We start from the raw sequence: 22,467 nt of genomic DNA on the forward strand, positions 1-22,467 counted from the left end.
GGAGTCTTTCAGATTTTTTTGCATATAGTATGATGTCCTCTGCAAATAGTGAAAGTTTTACTTCTTCTTTACCATTTTGGATGCCTTTTATTTTTTGTTGTTGTTATTGTATTGAGTACTATATTATTACAGTTAAGGAGATAGGCAGTGGGAGTTTCACCACCTCGTAACCACATAGCAAAAAGATGACAGAGCTTGAATCCCAATCCAAGTCTATTTGCCTATAAAAGTCTGTGTCACCGGCTGCTCTAAATGACAAGAAAATGCATTGATTGGCATGTCCATAGCCAAGATCCTTAGAACATCATTTCAGTGAGTCATATTGGTCCAGTTAAGCCTATTCTCTAGCATCCAGTTCACTAGTTACTAGCCACATGTGGCTATTTAATTAAAATTAAATACAATGTTAAATTCAGTTCTTCCCCAACTGGCCACATTTCATGAGCTCAGTAGCTACATGCACAGTTATGGAACATTTTTATCCTCACAGAAAGTGCCATTGGTCAGCTCTGCTCTACAAGCTTTATTTTACCCTTAAAAGAGGATGTTCAATATGCTTTATTTTGCCCTTTCTTTTATTGTTATACCTTTAAATGGAAAAAAATATATAGAACTGAAGGCAAGTTCATAGGGAATAGATATCTTTTTTTTTTTTTTTAAGATTTTATTTATTTTAGAGAGAGGAAGAGAGTGTGTGTATGTGAGCAAGGGGAGATGGAGAGAGAAAGAAGTCCCAAGCAGACTCCATGCTGAGCATGGAGCCTGATATGGGGCTTAATCTCACGACCCTGAGATCATGACCTGAGCTGAAACTGAAGAGTTGGATGTTTAACTGACTGAGCCACCCAGGTGCCCCAGGAATGGATATTTTTTATACAGATAATAGTAATAATAGGTACTATTTATTAAATCCTGCTCTGTCCCAGTGAGACAGCCTCATCAAGGCTTAAGAGGAATTACGGGGCCTCCACTTAGCCAAGAAGTGTCTCATCTTTGAATAGTAGACTGACATTGTCTAAGGAACTTATTTTAAATTGTTTCATAATGTAAAGTATCCTTAATCCAAAAAGGGGAAGAAACTTTAAAACATGGGGAAATTCACCTTAAACTCTTATATATATATATATATAAATGTATAATCTGCCACATAGCTATCAGCAACTTCACAGTTTGGCAAAATTGTTTGAAAGGGAAGATATTGATGTCTCCTTGTTTTTGATTCAGTATCTCAAAGTAATTGACCTCCTTGCTTACCATGATGCTTAGTTTCTCCCATAGTTTTGGAAGTCGAGTCCTCTTTTTTTTTTTAAGATTTTATTTATTTATTCATGAAAGACACAGAGAGGGAGGCAAAGACATAGGCAGAGGGAGAAGCAGGCTCCCTGCACCGAGCCCAATGAAGGACTCAATCCCAGGACCCCGGGATCACACCTTGAGCTGAAGGCAGATGCTCAACCACTGAGCCACCTAGGTGCCACAGAAGTTGAGTCTTCTTATCAGATCCAGCACTCTGCCTCATTTCTTCCTAGCTGCTAAAAGTTGTTCATGTTAAAATTAGCAAACTTCCTAGCCCTTCCACAGTACTGAACAGGAGGGCATTCACGTTTGTGATTAAGGAGCCTTCTGGTCTTTATTACTAATGCAGTTTTAAGTTGTTCTTTTGGTTTATTGCTATGGTTTAAAGTTATCAAATATTTTGAGAATTCAGGTCACATTTATATTCCAGATGATGTAGCAAGAGATCAGATAAATATAAAAAAGTGTCTCTGTTTTGGTTTGGTCTTTCATTATACGATGCGTAAAAATTACCTCCCAATTTCAGCATCTTTTTTTTTTTTAAGATTTTATTTATTCATGAACGACAGAGAGAGAGAGAGAGGCAGAGACAAAAGCAGAGGGAGAAGCAGGCTCCATGCAGAGAGCCCAATGTGGGACTTGATCCTGGGTCTCCAGGATCATGCCCTGGGCTGAAGACAGTGCTAAACCACTGAGCCACCTGGGTTGCCCCACTTTCAGCATCTTAAGGAACTGTGTATTTGGACTTAAAAATTTTTAACAGAATTTTGGTCTTATAATTTTTAAGCCTAAACAGTCTTCACTTATTTGCTCTCACATTTATACAGTTTTAGATTTGATTAGATGGTTTCCATTTTATTCCTGTTACACTTATAATGCACAGTGGTAGATACACCTAACCTTTTGCCCTTTTTTTTTTTTTTTTTTTTTTGGTAAAGGAATGTCTCATCCTCCTTGAAGGTAAACTCAATACACTGAGTTATTTGCTTTTGTGCATTATTTATCACAAATGTGTATTTGATTTATAATTCTCATTAAGGAGTCAGGACATCCCCTCTGCTTTCTTGAAGAGTATAGGAAATTCAAGTTAGAATTCTTGGCATAGTTAGCAGACTGTAGAATTATCAGTCTGTACTTCTACTGATGAATCAGGATGAATTTGAATGAGAAACAATTGCTTTGTTTTCTCTTCTGAGGGGGACATTGCTAGGCACTGGGAATAGAGCCCAACAAACAGGCTTCTGATTTCATGAAGCTTTTATTCTAGAGGAAGGAGAGATAGGGCAGAAATAAACAGATGAACAGGAAACTATCAGACAGAGATAATAAAATAAAACCAGGTGTAGTGAGCAGAAGTGGTGGGGTCCAAATGAAAGGGGTCCTTTTGATTAGGTGAGAAAATTTGAGCAACCACAGAAAGAAAATTTGAGGCAAGGAAACCACAGTGCAAAGGGAACAGCCATTCCAGGAAGAGGGGCCAGTTAGTGTAAAGGTCCTAAGGAAGAAATAGAATGGAGGCTAGGGCGGCTGCTGGAAGGTTAACGAGGGGAGTTGAGATGGCCTTGCAGACCGGGACCAGAAGTTCAAATTTTATTTTCAGTGTAAGGGCCAGTGTCAGTGAAGCAGGGAAGGGATACGCTCTCATTGACAGTTTTTTACAGTCCCTCAGCATATATGTATAGAACATATTCTAGAAGAACAGGTGTGGAGGAGGGAGACCTCTCAGGGCCACTGCAGTGGTTTGAGAAGGATGTTGGCAGCTTGGACCAGAGTGACACCAGTGGTGACAGAGGGAGCAGGGGATTTAGGATGGCTTTAGGAGAGTCAACAGAACTTGAGAGGGGGCTGCAGAATAGAGGTCCACAGACTTCTCCTATAAAAAGCCAGATGGTAAATACTGTAGCTTCATGGGCTCTACGCTCTGTCACTGCCACTCTACTCTGTCTCTGTAGCAGATGACACATAAGCAAATGGACCACTTGTGTCCAAGAAAAGTAATGTTTAGTCCACAAGCCAACCTCTCCTGAAGAAGGAAGGGAAAGGGAGCCAAAACGACCCCTGGGTTTTAGCCTGGGCACTTGGATAGATAGATGAGCCATTTGCTAGGATTTGGCTACTGAAGGAAGAGTGGGTAGGCCTTGAACTCAGGAATCCAGGGCTTCTTCTCAGACATGTTAATTGTGGGATACCCATGTGACCTCCAAATGAGCTGAAAAGTAAATAGCATTTAACTATTTAACTTACTATGATTGTGTAATACAGAACAAAATAGTATCTTAGTATCTATTGTGATTCCATTTCTTTGTCTATGTCCAGAGCCATCACCCTAGGGATAGTGCTTCTGGGATCAAGGTAAAATTGATTATTTTTCTTCACGAGCAATTTTCTGGAGTCTGGGGTTCAGTTATTGCGAAGTTAGGGCAGAAAAGCTCCATTTATGAGCCATTTGTCATATCAGTGAGTGTGCTTCAGAGTGTGAGCTGTGTGTAGCTGTTTTTCTTCTCTGTTGAATTTCATAGTTCAAATAATACTTGTGACAAGCTGCTTCCCAGCTGATTCATTCCTAGTCTTAATCAGGAATTGAGCACATCCTTTGTGCAAGCTCTAAGATAAGAAGAGAGAAAACAAGGGTACTCGCACTGTAATTAGGGAGACAAGATTAACACATGAATTTTACCAACAGTAGCATGTAGTCTGAATCTGTGGCACAGATGTGGGTAACAGGTGACTTAGGGTGGAGGAGACATGATACGAGGCTAGAGCAGTGTCTCAGCTTCAGCACCATTAAACTTTTGGGCCGGATAATTCTATGTTGTCGGAGTCCATCCTGCCATTGTAAGGATGTGTAACAGCATCTCTTGTGTCTACCTCATAGATGCCAACAGCATACCCTCCAACACCCCACCACTCCCCCAAATTATGACAACAAAAAATGTTTCTACATATTGACAAATGTCTATGTAGAAGACAAATTTGCCCTGTACAAGAACTACTAGATTAGAGCTCAGAAGTATAATAAGTGTTTGGAGTTGTGAACTAGTAATCCACAGGCAATCAATACTCAGTCTGACCCACTCATATATTTTTCAGTAGTCTCTTTTAAAATTTTTGAAAATTTGAATGCATTTACTTGGCACCAACAATTCCACCTTGCCACAGTCCTCCCATTTCTTTTTGTCTCCTATCCAGCCTGGCACACTGGCACACTCTCGCACGCGCCTGCACGTTGCCCATGGGCAGCTGAGTTTGAGACCCAAATACAGCGTGCATGAAGGCAGTTATGAAGGTGCACAGGCTTACCATGGACACATTTGTTAGAAATTGCTTTTTACTGTCATCATCTCAAAATTCTAGGAAGTGGCTAGCTTTCCTTTCTTTTTGGTTTAATTAATACTTTTTTTTTTCCAACAAAAGAAATAAGGTATTTTCAGACTGTTTTTTTCTTAACTTTATTTTAACTTTATTTTTTTTTAAAGATTTTATTTATTTATTCATGAGAGAGACACAGAGAGAGGCAGAGACACAGGCAAGGGAGAAGCAGGCCCCATGCAGGGAGCCTGACGTAGGACTCGATCCCTGGTCTCCAGGATCACATCACGCCCTGGGCCGAAGGTGGCACCAAACCACTGAGCCACACGGGCTGCCCTTTTCTTAACTTTAGAGTTAATTTTCTTACTATCTTATTTTGGTTGCATGTGAAAATTAATTTATTAGTTACCACCTCCTTGGGATAGTCTCTGCTGTGAGAGATGTTATTATGGTAGCTTCTCTCTTCTCTGATAATAGTTTTGTGACCTCACTGCATCGAGTTTCTCTTTATTGCAAGAGGTATCTTCATAGCCTCTGCACTAAGCATTTTTTAGCTCTGAACATTTCCAAAACTGTGATCTGAGGCAGTGTTTACTCTGTGTAATATTTTTTCCACCTTCCTTCATTTTCCTCAAATTAAATCACACGTTCTTTACCACCATCTGGAGTTAAGTAGTTGACATAGTTTTGATTGAGCCTGTCTTTGCATTGCCACCTGCAGTTTTAAAAATGTTCCCTCATATATCCCTTACCTGGTGTTTCCCCTGCTCAGATATATTAATCACATCCCCTATCTGGGAACATAATCCTATTGGGTTCAGAAATCTTCGTAACATCTTAATGTCTTTGAAAATAGCACTGGGTCTTTAGGAATCTTGTGTTTCTACTGGCAACTTGGAACATGTCTTTTTTTGTGCCAGGTTGTTACTTGGGTTTATTTCATACTCATGTTCTTATGTGTTTCAAATGTTCTCAACGTTTTTTTGTTTCTCACCATATGCAGTAAATGCTGTTCATTCTTCCTTCCATTCAGTGAACTTTAGCACTGTGCTAATCTCTCATTATAGAGAATGACATGCAAGTAAACATTTAAAATACACTGTGGTTAGCCACACCCTCCCCATTTTCTCATGGTTAATTCTTTTTCTAGAAATCTAATTGGATAAATTACCTTTGTCATGTAAAATGCTAATATATCTTTTTTGTGATTTTAATGTTTGTGACAAAGTTGTTTGCCCTATATCATAGAGTAGCAGCTGTAATAGCAAGGAAACTGCAACATGGACCAGTTAAAAGATTCCATCACGGAGGGAATCCCTGTCTGTCCCTTGTGTTGGCTATCAACTCATCTAATTCAACAACCTCAGTTTGTTTTAAGATAGATTTATTCATTCATTCATTCATTCATTCATTCATTCATGAGAGACACAGAGAGAGAGAGAGAGGCAGAGACACAGGCAGATGGAGAAGGAGGCTCCATGCAGGGAGCCTGATGTGGGACTCGATCCTGGGTCTCCAGGATCACACCCTAGGCTGAAGGCAGCGCTAAACCACTGAGCCACCTGGGCTGCCCAGCAAACCTCAGTTTTTATTAAACTTTTATTTTGGCAGTTGATATGTTCAAGGGCTCTGACATGCTGTATTCATCTAAAAAGCTGTGTTTTAAAAAGCTTTTGTATAGTTGCATAAACACTAATCAGTTCTTTAAATCATTTGGAGATAGCTGGAATTAGGTCAGTGCTCCCTTAGATAGATATGTATGTTGGCTCTAATTTTTTAAATGTTCTCTGTGATTACTTTTGCCACAGATACCATGTACCAAAGGGGGAAATGATTGCATTAAAAAAATCACAGAACTGCCCATTGATTAATGGGTTTCTTTGTAGTTTGCCCCCCTGCAGAGCAACTTTCACTTAGATGTGGCTATTGAAAGGAAGAAACTTGTTTTTTTTTTTTAAGATTTATGTATTTATTTTAGAGAGATTGAGAGAGAGAGAGCACATGCAAGCAGGTGGGGAGGAGGAGAGGGTGGGGGAGAGAAAATCTCAAGCAGGCTCCCCACAGAGCCTGACTCAGGGCTCAATCTCACAACCCTGAGATCATGACCTGAGCTGAAACCAAGAGTCGGACACTTAACTGATTGAGCCACCCAAGCTCCCTAGAATTTTTTTTTTTTAATAAGAAAATTTCTTAAACTTTGTACTATTGAGATCAAGGACTGGATAATTCTTTCCTGTGCATCGTAGGGTTCTTGGCAGCATCCCTGGTCTGTACCCACTTGATGCCAGTAGCACCGTCTCCTCCCTCATGGTAATATCCAACAGTGTCTTCAGTCTTGGCCAGTGTCCCCTGAAGAGGAACATCGACTTTGTTTGGGAAGCACTTCCTTTCATCCCTTTGGCACCCATCTTGTTTTTGCTATTGGAAATGCTATACTCTTTTTTTTTTTTTTTTTTTTTTTTACAGTGCAAATGAAATCAGTTTAGGGTTACTTTTCATTGCACTTGGATGGAAGAAATTTCATATGAGAATTCCCCATTTCTTCTCAGTTATTGCTTCTGCTCAGTAATGGAAGTAGCAGCTTGGCCAGTTGTCAGAATCACACTCCTATCCTCTTCTCTGCCACTAGCTAGCAGTTCATCCTGGGCCAGCCATGGGCACTGTCCTTGGGCCTCTGCATTGCCATTTAATTGTACCTTCCTCAGCACTATTGTGTGAATGGAACAAGAAGAGGGCGTATAGTAACTACAGTGCTGCCCTGTCCTGATGGAGGGTATTCTTGGTCCTTCACATTAGATAGAATTTAAGAGCAAGGAGGTGGAGGAGTTACTCAGATGGTCATGCTTCACAATACTTTTGGCATAATTTTCTGGGATAGAGAAGAGGTAAAAAAAAAAAAAAAAAAAAAAGGCAAAAAGGAGGAACCTCAAGGGAAAAAGTAGCTCGGGATATGTTCCTTCTGATTGGTGATGACATGATCGGTAAACAGTGAAATGAGACAGAAACTGTGAAATCAGGACAACGGTACAAGTCACGAAGTTTTTCCAGAGTACAAAGCAGTAGTCTCCCATAGAGATCATGTCCTTCCTGGGTGTTTTTTTTTTTTTTTTTTTCCTCCTGCTGAAATTTACTTTTACTTAGGAATGGTATTTGATCATTATTTGACCCCCATTTTTAATATTCTTAGTTTGCAAAGTAAGAAATTGGCAAATTGTGGTCATTTGCTCACATCTATTTTACAAAAATTTGGTGGTTCATAAAATCTCAAATCTAGGAATCACTGATGCTGGGAAGGAATCCCTCAGGAGGCTGGGAAGACAGGAGAGAAGGGAGCATGCTCTCAAGTGATGTGTGAGTGCGGGGTCTGGAATCCAAACCAGAGGAGAGGCAGTAGGCACTTTCCCCCTCCTCAGACCATTGCTTACATGGCCTCTTACTTTAGGTGGAAGCTAGCTTTGGGTTCAAGACCAACGATAGATTCACAACTCTACTTGGGCTTGCCTTTACATATTACTGCTTTATCCGTCATGCTCCTCGATGATTATCTTTTGTCCTGAGAATGTTAACCCCAGCAGCAAGAGAAAAATAGGGTGAACCCATGCATGCCCCCCCCCCCCCCCGCCAAATATCCATGGCCGATTTCTTGTGGTAAGAAAGCAGTCTCAGAAACTTTATGATAGCTCTAAAAAAATCTGTTGCTAATGCGTTTGCTTGCATTAAGTTCTCCATGTGAGTTGACACCAAGCCTTATTAGAGCAATAGGAACCAGCCAAAATCAGACAGGAGAGGAAGCAAAGGATGCTGGTATTCAGTCTCCACTGTGAGAAATTTGTTGAATATCTTCCTCCCTGAAAATACTGCCTGAGTGAGGATGTATTTTATCTCCAGTGTGAATTTCTGTTACTTACCCTTCCCTCCCATAAATGTAAAGTACTCCTCCAAGGCAGTGCCCTGTGATACATCTTGTTCCCAGATAGAATATTTCATTAAATAGCCTTGCAATTCTTGAATTTTCCCTGTACTTGACCTATAAAAATTATTTCTAATTGAGATTCATCTTGAGTGGGACAGGATGTGTGTTGAGGTGTGTGTGGGGGTGAAGCAGATTCCCATATTCTGCCTTTAAGCAAATGCAGTTGGCAAAATGAGGACTGACGCACTGAAACCTGAAATCTAAGAGTTGAGCAAAGCCTCAATTTCCACTACTTCCCATAGCTATATGGGGCAGCAATTCATTAGAAATTGACGAAGTCGAGCAAACAGCTTTTTTTCTTTGAAATTCACATAATCACTTAGACCAGTTCAGATATTGTTTCAGTAAGAGGATTTTAAAGACATCTAATATCGCCATGGGAGATGAATGGGGCTGTTCATCACATGTCCTTTGCTCTTTGGAAAAACCTGACCCTTCAGTAAATGGCTCTTTAGGCCTGACTTCCAGACAGTTTGAATAATGCAGTGCTGCAGGACTCCCAAGTTGGATCGCCTTGGCATTGTTAGCCATGACCTGTCTTTTCTAAAGCTAATATGGTTTCCTAAATTTAAAAGATTGAAGTAAAGTTTGATATGGTGCCGGGTGGCTTCAGTCACAATTAAGCAGTCTGGTAATAAAGTTAGTTGAAATGACCAAATTATAGACACCCTCACGGAGCAAATGGGAAAATTTCCCTCCTATTTTGCAAAAGTACACTGTGACCGAAAAGTGATTGTCACACCAATAAGGCTGTTAAAACTGCTCAAGAGATTCATGCATTTAGCTCAAGGAAGAGACCTGGCATGTTCTTTTTCATCCGTGTTTGTTTGTTTGTTGTAGTGAAGGGGGAGGCATTTGGAGCCTTTAAACTCCATGTGGGCATAAAAGTTGCTTTTCTAAGGAAAGACGTGGAGATATCCTTCACTGAAGAATTACTGAGACTCTAGAAGAGTCCCTGAGAACATATCCATTTGCTGCAGCTGAGAGCTGTGGGGTTTGGGGTTTCTTTGTGAGTCTTCAGTGAATTCTGAGACCGGAGCCATCCGTTGTGATGGGAATTTAGAACACAAGGTGGCACAGCGGAACCTTGCTCTCCGCACGGAGGGAGGCAGCCACGAGTTGAGCTGAGCTGGCAGCTCACCAGTAAATCAAGGAGCAGCCCAAGCTTCAGGAGCTGTTAAGTAGTCACAGCAGGGATGATGAGGATCAGAAGGACCAGGCGGCCCCTCTCCTTTGCCTCATCAGCCCTCCCTGCAGCCCTCAAGATACAAATGCATTTCATAAGCTCTGCACATTCACACATTCATTCCCAAGGTATTTGCCGAACTGGGGACCAGATACTGTTTTAGGACTGGCGATGAGCCCTAGAGTCAGTTAGACCAGTTCCCTGAAATGGAGACAATAAGTAAGACAATGATAACAGTTAACAATATACACAATAAACAAGTAAACAGAATAATCTCAGAGAATCACAGGGTCTATGAAAACAAAGAAACTGGGCTTTGTGAATAAAATGTGGTAAGAAGGCTCACTTGGAGGGGCACCTGACTGGCTTAGTTGGTAGAGCATGCGACTCTTGATCTCGGGGTTGCGAGTTCGAGCCCCACGTTGGGTGTAGGGATTGCTTAAAAATAAAATCTTGAAAGAAAAAAGAAGGCTCACTGTGGATCTGCTGATGGCATGGATCCCTGGAGTGCTCCTCAGATGTAGTGACATCTGAAAAGAGCCTTGAGTGATGAGAAGCCACATAATGTAGGTCTATAGGTCTACAGGCACAGTGTTCCAGGCAGGATGCACAACCAGTGAAAATAGCCAGGGGACTGAAAGGAATTAGTCCAGAAGTGAAGAGTGCTGGTCTGGCTGGAGCATAGACAAGGGGACGAGTAGTAGGAAATGAAATCACAAGGGCAGGCTGGCTCAGATTGAGGAAGGCTTTGTGGGATGCAGGGCAGCTTGTACTTCATTGAAACTGTGTTAGGAAGCCACAGAACATGTATCCTGCAGACCATATAATCTGATTTATGCTGTAGAAAGATGTTTCTGGCCTCTGTGTGGATAATGGATTAAAGGGGATGAAGAATAAAGCAGAGACCAGTTCTTAGGTTCTTACAGTCATCTAGGCAAGAAAAGCTGGTGACAGTGAAGATGGACTAACATGTTTGGGTTCAGGATACATTCTGGAAACCTATGTGGTAGAAAAGATAAGCCTTAGAAAGGGCCTTAAATTTCAGGGGTTAGTGTCCTGTAAGGTTAAAACAATTCAGGATACTCTCCTGGATCTTTTTGTTGGTCCTGTGCCTTACTTACATTGCTAAAAATAAAGCAGCTGGGTTAAAAATCATCCTAAAAGTCAGTAAGCCAAAGAAAAGGATCCTGGCATGTATTTTTTTTTTAACCTAGAACTTCTCAACACCAATTACAGTGATAACTTTCCCTTTGGGGCCAGTGGCCTTAAAATAAGGGCCTGCACAGCATTCTGAGTTTCCAGCCCAGAAAAGGAATCCTTATTGGTTTTTCAATGAGCTATTTTAAGCTCTTCTTTCATAATGTGCCCTACACATCCTAAGCAGCTAGAAGTCAAACTTTCAACGTTAGAGGAACTGCCTTAGAGCATCCAAGCTACAAGTAGTATTTCCTATCCTGGGGAGACCTCAGTGAGCAAGAGAGAGAAAAGCAATGAGTAACAGGCGCAGTCCTTAAATTAAGCATCTACACACAAAGCAATTAAATTTGAAATACAGGTGGTAGGAAAGTTAGGCTCTCAGCCTGGCAGGTAGTCTTCCTCAGAGGTTGGAGCATTTGTAGACTAAGATAAGACCCTATGCCTACACACCCAAATGACAAATATTTCCAACTAACATAGAGTTAGAGAGTTAGAGAGCTTCCCTGGAACCACTTGAGAAACTGGCTTCCTTCCACCTTTAAAAAGTAGATCTGGGTAGGAATATTCTCTGGAGAAGAAAGATTGGCCTCATAGTACATCATGACAAATTAGTGGTCTTTTTCAGTTGACAAGTTCTTTTTCTTTCCCCTTCTGGAAAGAAGACACCATAACTCACTCTACTTCTGACTCATTCCATATTTCTTGCACCCAATTTTTAAAAAATCGTGTTATTAAGTAGTGTTGGACTACATTTGCAAGGTAGAGAAAGCTCCCCCCACTCTGGAAACTGTACTTCATAGGACTTGGTGGTCAGCCAAACTGTTACTTGTATAGCTCTGAAGACTTGCTTCATTGCCCTCAATTCAGAGACACATTTTGTTATTTTTTTAGTATGCATAGCCCTGAATGGTCAATGACTTAGTACTTAGGGTGACTTAGTGACTTAGGGTAAAATATCAGAGACCATGTTAAGAACCTGATTGGCTATCCCTAGACTCCCATGCTATCTCTAAAAAGAGAACTCTTGTCCTAAACCCACATCACAATTATGGGTTCAAGATAGCATGGACTGTTGGCCTATAGGATGATATTCATGAAGCTGTAGGCAAAATTTTTATGAATGCATTTTTTTTATGTATAAACACCCCTTCATAATGAATGGGCTGTGATCCAACATGGATGAAGCATCTCTGAAGGAGACTGTATAGTTCAATGTTAAAAAGCACAATCTTGGCGTTAGGCCACTGCTCCTCTCCGCTGCTCACCTGACTGTGTGACCATGGCCATGTTACTGAATCATCAGTGTCCCAGTTTTCTCATCTGTAAAATAGGGATGATGCTAGTACTTAACTCAGATAGCAGTTAGGAAGAGTAAGTGTACGTCACCAAAGGCAAGCTCTCAGTTCTTGTTAATTTTACTTTCAGCTCTAGCTTTTAAAGACCCTACCCCTTGTACTATACAAATGAGAAGAGAAGCCAAGTTGTTGACCCTTTATGGTGTATTTCACATGTTTTGGGGAGTCGACAACAAAAGCACTATCTGTGTTGTTTCATTGACAACATTTCTGAAGTGGCCATTTATCTCTCACAGCAATTGTACGATGACAGTACTTTTGAGTAGCTCAAAATCTTAATGACTTTGGGTCTCTCCTCACCTGTGCCAGTTCAAGGCTTATGACTTTGAGGTGAAAGGTCCTGTAAACTATTAACAGCCAGCAGATTATAGCTATTTATTTCTCCCTGGGACATATTTATTAGGCTGTATGTCCTGTGTAATTGAAGCTGACTTTTCTGTCGCCATAAAGCTGTATGACTCTGTTCTTCTTACCAAATGCCAACTGACACACACATCGGGAGCTACTCATTCCATAGATTTGAGACCCAATCATCTCTCTAAATTATGATGGCCAATATTTCATAGTGACCATTATTAGGTCCCCCAAAGGAAAGAGTGTCTTCATCTTTTTGGAGACATGAGTCTGATGCTCTTGTTCTTGGCAGTTGGTATCATATTTGCATTGAAATATTATGCCATAGGGCTGAGCATGGTATTTGACCAGAGGAAGAAGAAGAAGAAAAAAAAGCAAACATGTTTAAACGAGGGCCATTTTTAAAAATTTTGTTTTATGGATTCAATTTTGTTATATATAGCATTTGTAAGGTCCCTCAGTGACAATGTATTCTAGTTGAAACTTGGCCTTGAGTTTATGCTGGCACACTGATTTAGCTTTAAAAAAAAAAAAAAAAAAAAACTTAAGCTCATCATCAGGCATCAGTCATGCCATATTGCTCCCAACTCCTGACCCTGTGCTTAAATGCCAGCCCTCCTTCAGTATTAAGCTCATCCCTCTCCGCCCTCTTCTTCACATTGGATTAGCTTTCTTTTCTCATGCTCCCAGGAGCCAAAGTGTTTCTTTTTATCATGGTGCTTAGCACTGACCACGCTCAATTATACTATTGCTTTTTTTTAATTTTTTTTTTTAAGACAGGCTATGAACTCATCCAGGTCAGGGCCATGTCTGATTTACCTTTATCTCTTCAGTAATGGTTCAGCAGGCATATGACAGAGCTCAATAAATCTTATATGGGTGAGTAGTTACATGGATGGTGCCTTCTCATGATTCAGGTCTTAGCTCAGATACTGGCTCTTCAAGAAAGATGTGCTTGACCACCCAGGATAAAGTAGCTGTGCATCCCAGGCACAGCCTGTGCCATTATCCTGCTTCATCTTCTTCACCAAAGCTATCCCTCTGAAATTATTTGCGAAGGTGTATATTCTCTGTTTTCCCACAGAATGTGAGTACTGTGAAAATAGGTCCTTGTAGATCTTATTCATTACTTTAATTCATGCCAGCTCTTGGCACATAGCAGGCCCTTAGCACAGTTTCGTTAAATGAGGCAGTGAAATTTCCCTAATTTCCTTCCTGTCCCCAATGGAAAATGTTAGGGCTAAGTGTACCTACCTTCTTTCGGGTTTCTGGACTGTCCTTAGCATTTTATCAGTTTGTCAAATACAGTTTAAATTTAATCATGATTTATATGTTTTGTATTAAACAAACCAAACAAATAAAAAAACTAATTGGTAGATATGATGCAGGTAGCTTTTTAAAGAAGGGATTCTGGCCATTAATGTTAGTTGTTTTAAGTCACTGGTTTGCGTGAAGTAATCATCAATTCTGCGTGGGCTTTCCTGCACCCCTCCACATCTGTACTTCATACATTTCTTGTATTTTGATCCACCCTCATATGGCCCCCCACCAATAAAAGCTTTACCCTACTAGGTACATAATTCTTTCATGCAGCAGCATTTTTGCTTATAGATATCAGTGTTCTGCAAAGTCCTTTTTTTTTTTTTTTGCAAAGTTCTTTAATGCAGTTTCCCTCCTCAAAAAATTTTTAGATGTGCCCTTTACATCTTCCCAGGAAAGAAGAAGCAAACAACGAAACTTTTCTCTTTCTGCTTGATCCTTCTCATCATCCTCTCTATTTGCAGATGAAGTATTTTATATGCACTGTCCTTATTACAGGCGCACACTTAGTGGAAGTCAACCTTGCCCTAGGAGTTGCATCTAACACCACAGCCGTGTGCTTGGTTGAGATTTAATCTGAGGTTCATAGACCTTAGTAGAATTGGCTTCTCAGAGTTACTGGTCAAGGTTTCAGAGACTGCTTAAAATTATATGTGAAATTGTGTGCTTCTACGCAGCCTTGCTTGAGAGAGGCTCTAACAACATTTTTTATCCTATTTTCAATCAAGGCCATGGCCTGGTAATTTATAGCACAGACACTCGAGTAGAAATGGTAGTCATTGAGCTAAGAGAGAGCTAGAACAAACTCCAGTTATGTTTTAATCTAGTACTGCACTAAAGCTAATAAATACATATCATTGTCCAAGCACAATGAGTAATGCTTCTCTGTTTATAATCATAGTTGTATGTAAATCACTTATTAATCCTAGCATTTAGAAATAATATTTTAATACATGTTCTTCTAGTCTTTAGGTGTGTGATATATGTGGGTGATGCATACATATACCTGTTTTTTTTTAACAATGAGCTTATGTTCTATGTACAGGTCTATCCCTCTTTTACACATCTTATATCTATCACTAAATGTTCTTCACTATTTCTATGGATTCATAATTTTTCATCCTGTTGCTATAACAATATGTTTACTCAGCTTTCTGTTCTTAAAAGCTCAGATTGTTTCCAGTTTTTATCTTCTTTAAATAATACTGTGTTGAACATCTTTTTACATAAATCTTTATCAACCTCTCTGATTATTTCCTGAATACAAACTTTTTAAAAAATTCTTTTTTTAAAAAGATTGTATTTACTTATTAGAGGGCGTGGGAGAGAGAGAGTGCACTAGACAGGGGAGGATCAGAGGGAGAAACAGACTCCCCGCTGAGCTGTGAGCCCAAGGGGCAGGGGTGGGGCTTGGTCCTGGGACTCTGAAATCATGACCTGAGCTGAAGGCAGACGCTTACCTGACTGGGCCACCCAGACGCCCCGAATACAAACTCTTAATGATGAGTTTATTGGATTAAAATCAGCTATAATTTTCGAGTCCAGCACTTAGGGTTATGTATTGATGTATTTTAGAATAAGAAAGTTAGTGGGGTCTGAAATGAACATGTGCTCAGGAGTAGTCTTATTCTACTCATAGTTTGGAATCTATCTATGAGTAGCCCCAGACCAAGTTCTCAGTCTTCTTTTTGTGGCTTTCAGTGATGTCCATAAACTATCTACCTGATTGCCTCAATCGATCAGTGGATCCATCAGTCTCTCTATCTCTTTGTCTCTCTCTCTCTCAATATATGTAACTGTTCTCTGCTCCTTGAACATTGCATTACCAATTTCAACACCAGTGCTGTTTTTAATCAAACATTTTGCAATGCAAAATGCTAAAGAATCCCACGTGTTCCAATGGCATATGGATTAGTGACATAGCATGTGTTAGAATGCTAAGGAAGAAGCCAAAATGTTTCCATTGAAATGTTCAAGCCTACGGATCAAGTACAAAGCAGAAATGAATATCACATTGAAAAAATGTGAATTGTTGGCATGGTACATTTTTATTATTGTAGATCCACTCTGCTTATGGTAGTAACTTTAGAATTTACCTGTTCAAAGACTTTCGCATGATTTTTCTTCATTCTTCAGTTGAAGTTGAAAATTCCTTTAACCTGCAGGAAGTTAGGTCCAAAGAAGTCTGATCTCTTTTCCACAACTCAGGCTTGTTCATCTCAGTGCTGAAAAGGCAGTGCTCCCCACCCCCTCCCCGTAGCGTAGCTGAGCTATCGATGTCTACCCTATGTCCATTTAGTCAGCAGAATAAACACAAGTCTTAATCTCAACAGGGATACTTAAGTAAATTGTATGTATACATTCTTTTGAGAGAAAAGTTAGCAAATTTGGAGGATGCAGAGGTTACTGATGGCTCTTGAGATTTAAAAGTGCAGTTAAATGTTCTAAAATTTGCTGCATTCATCTTAAGCAAAACTCAGTATAGGCTTTTGTTTTTTTGTGGTATCTATCTGTGTCTATGTGTATGGTCATAAATAAAGCTTTTCTTGTTGTAGAAATTACTACAATAGGTAATAAAACCCATCCATGATGCCATGAGCTAAAGAACAGTGTTTGGTTCCAGACTTTGCTTCCAAATGCATATATATTCCATTATATTTTTACTTTTTCATATAAATTGTTGCATACAACCATTATAAAATTTCAACAAGAATATCATTTGCCATTTAGTTCTATGAGAACATGTTCAGTAGCATAGTTTATGGTCTTGATATTTAAAAGGGAAGAGTTCTCTTCATGTTATTTGGTTAGATTCCAGTCAGTAGCAGAGAATTTGCCATTTGTTTTCTCCAAAAGGATATTTTTTTCATAGAGAACTTTGGAAATTCAGGTCCCAACATTTCTGACTTCCATAAATCACGCTTAGATCCACACTTTGTACCTTCCCCTAAAAGTTTTCCGGGAACCCTTTGAAATAGCATTTGCTATTTTCTAGGCTCTAAGAGCAGATGGTACCATCCATAGACTTTTTCTTCTGCCTCTTCTCGGAATTTCCTTTCCTTTCCGTGAAGGGAACAGGTGAGCCCATTAAGACAGGTGTTGTTTCTTCGCATATGCCTAGTATGTAGTATGTGACACAAGGTATGCAACACAAGTTTCCTGCTGCCCCTGCGAACATAAAGTGTGATCTGTCCTGGGAAGACCATTATCATGCTATGAAGTGTGGGATCATGCTGCTTTCTATCACCCATCCAGTGCTAGGTCTTGGAAAAATCTGATAAATGGTGACCTTTTCTGAGTATTTTCCATTAGGTCTCCCAGCTGTTTTCAAACCATCTGAGTAGTTTTGGCTAAAATACATTATAAATTGTAATCAGGAGCTTTGTTCCCGCATTCATATTCATTAGATTTTAAGATTTAATGACTATGTGGACTTAAAGCATATCCTTGATTTCTTTTTTAAAAAGCACTCAAGTAGAGGCTCTCGAGTTTGGACATTTTGAATACTAATTTGTGGCCAGTTTTGGTTCTTGTAAAAGAGGTGGCTTTTTAAAAAGAAGATAGCAAAGAGAAACAAATATCTCTCTAAATTAAATTTCTTTTTTTGTGAAATACTTGTGCTGTCGATTGAGCTGGGATCTTTTGGAATGTTGTATGAACTACCTCCTCAGAAGAAGCAGACTATAACTGTGATCCCAGTATGCTGTCGACTGGCTGGTTTTGTACAATTAGTGGAAGAGTCGTTAATTAATGTTTATTTTTAGATAAATATTTCATTACCTCAGAAAGATATGAATATATGTTCTTGGTAAAGAATTCTAGATTAAGACCATGTCTGCTTAAACTCATCTCTCCAATCCCTGCCGCTCCTTGTCTACCAGAAACAGCCCAGTTATCCATTTGGTGTGGACAGTCATGGAGAGTGGACCCAGTGCGTGTGTTTGTATTTAACACCTGTCTCGTCCTGTCCCTGCTGTTCTGCAACCTGCTGCTTGCATTCACCCTTGTGTTTTGGAGACCATACATGTTACACATAGAGCTCGTTCCTTTTAATCTCTGCAGACTGCCTTATAGGTTGGCTATTCCACAGTTTATTTAGAACCTCTGGTCCTTTCCAGGTCTCCTTTCTACCAACAATACTGCAGTGAGCATCCTTGTACCTGCACCTTTCAATGGGCAAGTGTTTCTCTATGATAGAGAAAGAAAAGTACCCTTTATTTTGTACATGAAATCTTAAGAGGGAATTTAAGATGGTCAAGGTTTTTGAGGTTTTTTTTTAAAGATTTATGTATTCATTTGAGAGAGACAGAGAGAGAGGGAGGTGGGAAGGAGCAGAGGGAGAGGAAGAGAGAATCCCATGTGGACTCCGCGCTGAGCACCGACTCTGATGTGGGGCTTGATCTCACAACCCTGAGATCATGACCTGAGCCAAAATTAAGAGTCGGACAAAAAACCAACTGTGCCATCCAGGTGCCCCTAAGATGCTCAGTTTCAAAAGTGATAAGCAGAATACAGATCAAAGCCATTTTCTTGGACTCTTCCTACCTAATTGGGGATTCTTGACACATTTTTATAGAGGGTCGCTGGGTGAAGTGAGGTCAAGTCTGGTAAAAGGTAACTACAGTGAAACGGTATTTCCTTTAGTTAGTTAAGAAGGTCAGTCTGAATTAGGAAAACCTTTGAATTCAAAGATGTAGTATTAAACAATTTTGAAGTGCATACAGTGACCAAAGCTGATATAACTTAATAAAATTCCCTAAGGGAATCACATTAATGAATACACAAAAGCACCTAATAATTTTTAAAGAATAATGACACAACTAAATTGTTCAACACAGTTATTCTCACCTATAGGTAAAATATGTCCCCTGCAGTGTTTTCTATATGTTACCGTGTTAGGCAAGTGACTTTCCCTAGTTAGAGGAAGGTGACCATAACCACTGCCTTTCTGAATGGTGTAAATTCACAAAGTAAGGTGAAATGACTGACATTTGAGGGGTCCACTCTGTGCTGGGTATGAGGCTTCCAGAATGTGTTGTCTATTTAATTGTCCTAATCCTGTGAAGTAAGTCTGATTATCTCCATTTCATAAACTGAGGCACTGAAGCAACCCACTGAAGGCTACCTGAGTTCATCTGACCTGAAAGAGTCATATTCTTTCTACTGCATCATAGTCTCCTTAAATGTGGTCCTCAGACCTCCTGTGTCAGAATCTCCCAGAAGATTTTATCATACTGCAGATTCCTGGGCCCCTCTCAGGGTCAGGCCTGGGATTCTGGCTTTATAACAGTTCTTCATGTTCTCCGGATGTGCTCAGAAGTCCGAGAGCCACTTGGCCAGACCATGGTGACCCCGTTGTGGTGATGTGATGTGCCTTGCCAGAATGTGTCTCCAGGGTCTTTGGGGACGAGGAATCCATGACAAGTCATGCCTCACTTGCAGTGGGCACACTAGCAGTGCTCCTCTGGTGGCTTCCTCCTACTCATCCACTTCCGTTGCCTCATGTTCACTTGTGCTGAACTTAGCACAGCTCATGGTTTGACAAGTCACTTCCCAAAGCATTGAAATCATCACACTACATAGGGATCGTTTTCTAAAAAAGGTTGAAGTTGCCGGCGCAAAATCATCCGATCCCAAGTATATCTTTTGTACCCAGCGCAGATGGAATCTACATCTTGCATTCTAACCCTTGCTCAAACCAAAAATAAGAAATAAATAAAGAATGAGAGGGCAGCTTGCAGAAATGATTACCTTTGAAACACCATTATGTGCTTTTATTTTCCTTTCTAGCCCTCTTTTGCTGCACTCCCCTGTTGGCAGATTTCCCATACGTCTGCCCCTAATCGCTGCTGACTTTTCGAGAAGTGTGAGGCAATCACCAGCCCCTTCCAGCTTTCACCCTCCCACGAAGGAGAGGGTTCTGGAAGAGCCAGCTAGGATCAGTGAATACCTTTCTCTCCTCTGCCTTTCTCATCTTCACTCAGCTCCATGAAATTTCTCATTCACTCTCCACCAATCTGCTTTCCCCTTAAGGATCTGACCCCAGCTAGCTTCCTTTCCAGCAAGCTAAATAGGAGTGTGCTTGGGTGATTGACATGCACGGAGAGGTGTGCCCATGATCTGGAAGGGGTCCTACACCAAGTTCAAATTGTGTTCCCTGCTGGCAAAAGAGCATCCGTCTTTTTTTTTTTTTTGGTGTTCAGCTCATCCAAATAAAGAAGGCATTTCCTCTCCTGAAAAGCAGAGGGGGGAAAAAAGGGAAAGAAACGACCAAAAAAAAAAAAAAAAGGAAAGAAAAATTTAATTTTAACCATGTACTCCTCTGCAACTAAATATACACCCCTTCCTCTGTCCTGATTGGTCCGCTTCAATTGACAAGTGGATCGTGTGGAAAGGAAATATCCTGGACTTAATTGTAAGTTAAGTCTCTCTTAATCCAGAAGAGCATTTGAGATTCTGTCCAAGTGTTCAATTTCCCAGGCCGCTGAGGTCTGTGAATTTCTTTTCCCAGCCTCCAGGCTGCTGCAGTACAAGCCAGCATAGCTAATGCAGATAGATCTCCTGCCTCTCGCTCTCCTCCTCCCTCTGCTTTGATTCGATATGAACAGCCTGGTAACTCCGATGCTGGGGAGAAATCTGACATAACTCTGCAGATGGCTAGGTTGCCATGAAACACCTGGGGATTGTTCTTTAAGGAAAAAGGTAACATTTATATGCTAATGATTTCTTCCCCTCTTCCCTCCTTGTTGCATTTTTTCCAGGGTTGCCAGTTCCCAAGAAGAGCCCAAAGTCGGTAAGGACTTATCAGTTACTTGGTTCTTGTTTGGGGGGGGGGCGGGGGGCGTCCTGGTGGTAGAAAGAGACGCTGTCTGGCTTGACTTCATGAAATGTGTTTTAGAGTCAGTGGGGGAAACAGTAGCTTGGGCTCATTTTATTAAGTTCTGGGGGTCTGTTTGATAGAGAAGGTATTGGGTTTATCTTTAACTGTCTAGTGATTTGTGGGCAGGCTGCAGGAGCCAGGTTAAAGAATGCATGTTTGGAATCTTCTCTGTATAAATGCATGACAACTCTCATTAAATGGAGGAGTTTCTTAGGTGTTTTAACTTGATACAAATGCTATTGTTTCCTTGGGGTGGGGGGGGGGGAAGCTCCACCTGCTTCCTAAGTAGGGTTGCTCTTAACTGGTGTTTCCATCCATTCACTTGGGGAGATTCTTTCCCTGAGCTTTCTTATGCATTGGATGATGAATTATTTACAAAATTAAAAAGCCTGCAGGTTTAAAGAAGAATTGCTTTGCCCTGTATATATATCCATGCTCACATGGAACAATGTTCACTGCCCCAGCACTGAGAATAAGACATTTCCTTGCTGTCGAAATGTCCTTTGTTGTTTTGCTAGCTTTAGCAGCATTATGCTGCAGGTATAGGATTCTTTAAAAAAAAAAAAAAATCAATGTTTTGCTGTCCTTTGTAATCTGGTTTCCCTGAAGATGCATTACCTAGTTGACATGTTAGCTAATAGCTTAGAGGCTATGGTGTTTTGCTTGGTGGTGTGAGCTTCTGCTCCCAGGGCACTGACAACAAATTAAAATGCTACTTAAAAACTCAAGATCTGGAACTACAATGCCTGTGAAATTGATCCGGGAGAAAGAAGCTTCCCAATTCATTATCATTGGGATAAAGAGGGGTACTTCCACGTGGCTTAGAATATTTGGGGGAGGGAAAAATCTACAGCTTGCCGCCATCCAGGAAAGGAGAACCTTTCAAACTTTGCAGCTCACAGGGGCTGCAGCTGGATTCTTTTCCACCTGTCTCCAAGCCTGGCGGCGAGAGGCAGAAGTTTATTAAGGAGATGAGAGAGGGAGCTGCCTGCATTCTTAAGCGCCACTCCTAAGTTGTCCAAAGAGAAAAACCTGCAATAATTGATGTGATTCCAGTGGCACAGTGCTGTGGCGACTGGAGCATGTGACTTCAGGGCTGCTTCCCTTGTCAGTTTGTGTTCATGTTTAAGCTGAAAAGTGCTGGTAGGTGTCCACATCGGAACCAGAGATGCCATCGTGCGCGAGTGCGTGTGTGTGTGTGTGTGTGTGTGTGTGTGTGTGTGTGCATGCACATACGCACATGGCACATGTGTGTCCTCCTCCCTGGGTCATAGTCAGAAACCTGTTCAGCCTTCAGAAAAATAGAAGCCAATCTGGAAGATGTGTCACATGAGCTTCAGTTAGCCAGCATTTTTTTCTTCTGCACCCTCAAGCATGCTTGCTGTGTGATGCGCGGACTGATTTTACACACCACACAGGAATGGAGTCTTAACAAGGAGCAGACTGGGGGAGATAGAGCGGTTTTTCACAGGGAGCATGACCTCAAGTAGCAAGGTGTTCTTTTTTTTTGTTGTTTTGCATCCCCTTTAAACTTACTTTGCAGAAGGATTTTTGTGGATTTCATTTGGATCTTTTCTTCACCAAAGTGTTTTGGGAT

The 22,467-nt window shown here is 40.7% G+C and overlaps 1 protein-coding gene across 21 annotated transcripts in view; it reads left to right on the plus strand.

Annotated features, from left to right (window-relative positions):
- The window catches only part of MAGI1 (membrane associated guanylate kinase, WW and PDZ domain containing 1), a 641,003-nt gene that overhangs the window by 574,512 nt on the left and 44,024 nt on the right, over window positions 1-22,467 (plus strand). For all 21 annotated transcript variants that reach the window (XM_025456491.3, XM_025456481.3, XM_025456483.3 and 18 more), the window contains one exon: window positions 20,752-20,783. In XM_025456491.3, coding sequence (XP_025312276.1) covers window positions 20,752-20,783 — 32 coding nt within the window. The remainder of the gene's footprint in view (window positions 1-20,751; window positions 20,784-22,467) is intronic.

The sequence above is a fragment of the Canis lupus genome, chromosome 20 (assembly GCF_003254725.2).
Source record: "Canis lupus dingo isolate Sandy chromosome 20, ASM325472v2, whole genome shotgun sequence".
Taxonomy (NCBI): Eukaryota; Metazoa; Chordata; class Mammalia; order Carnivora; family Canidae; genus Canis; species Canis lupus.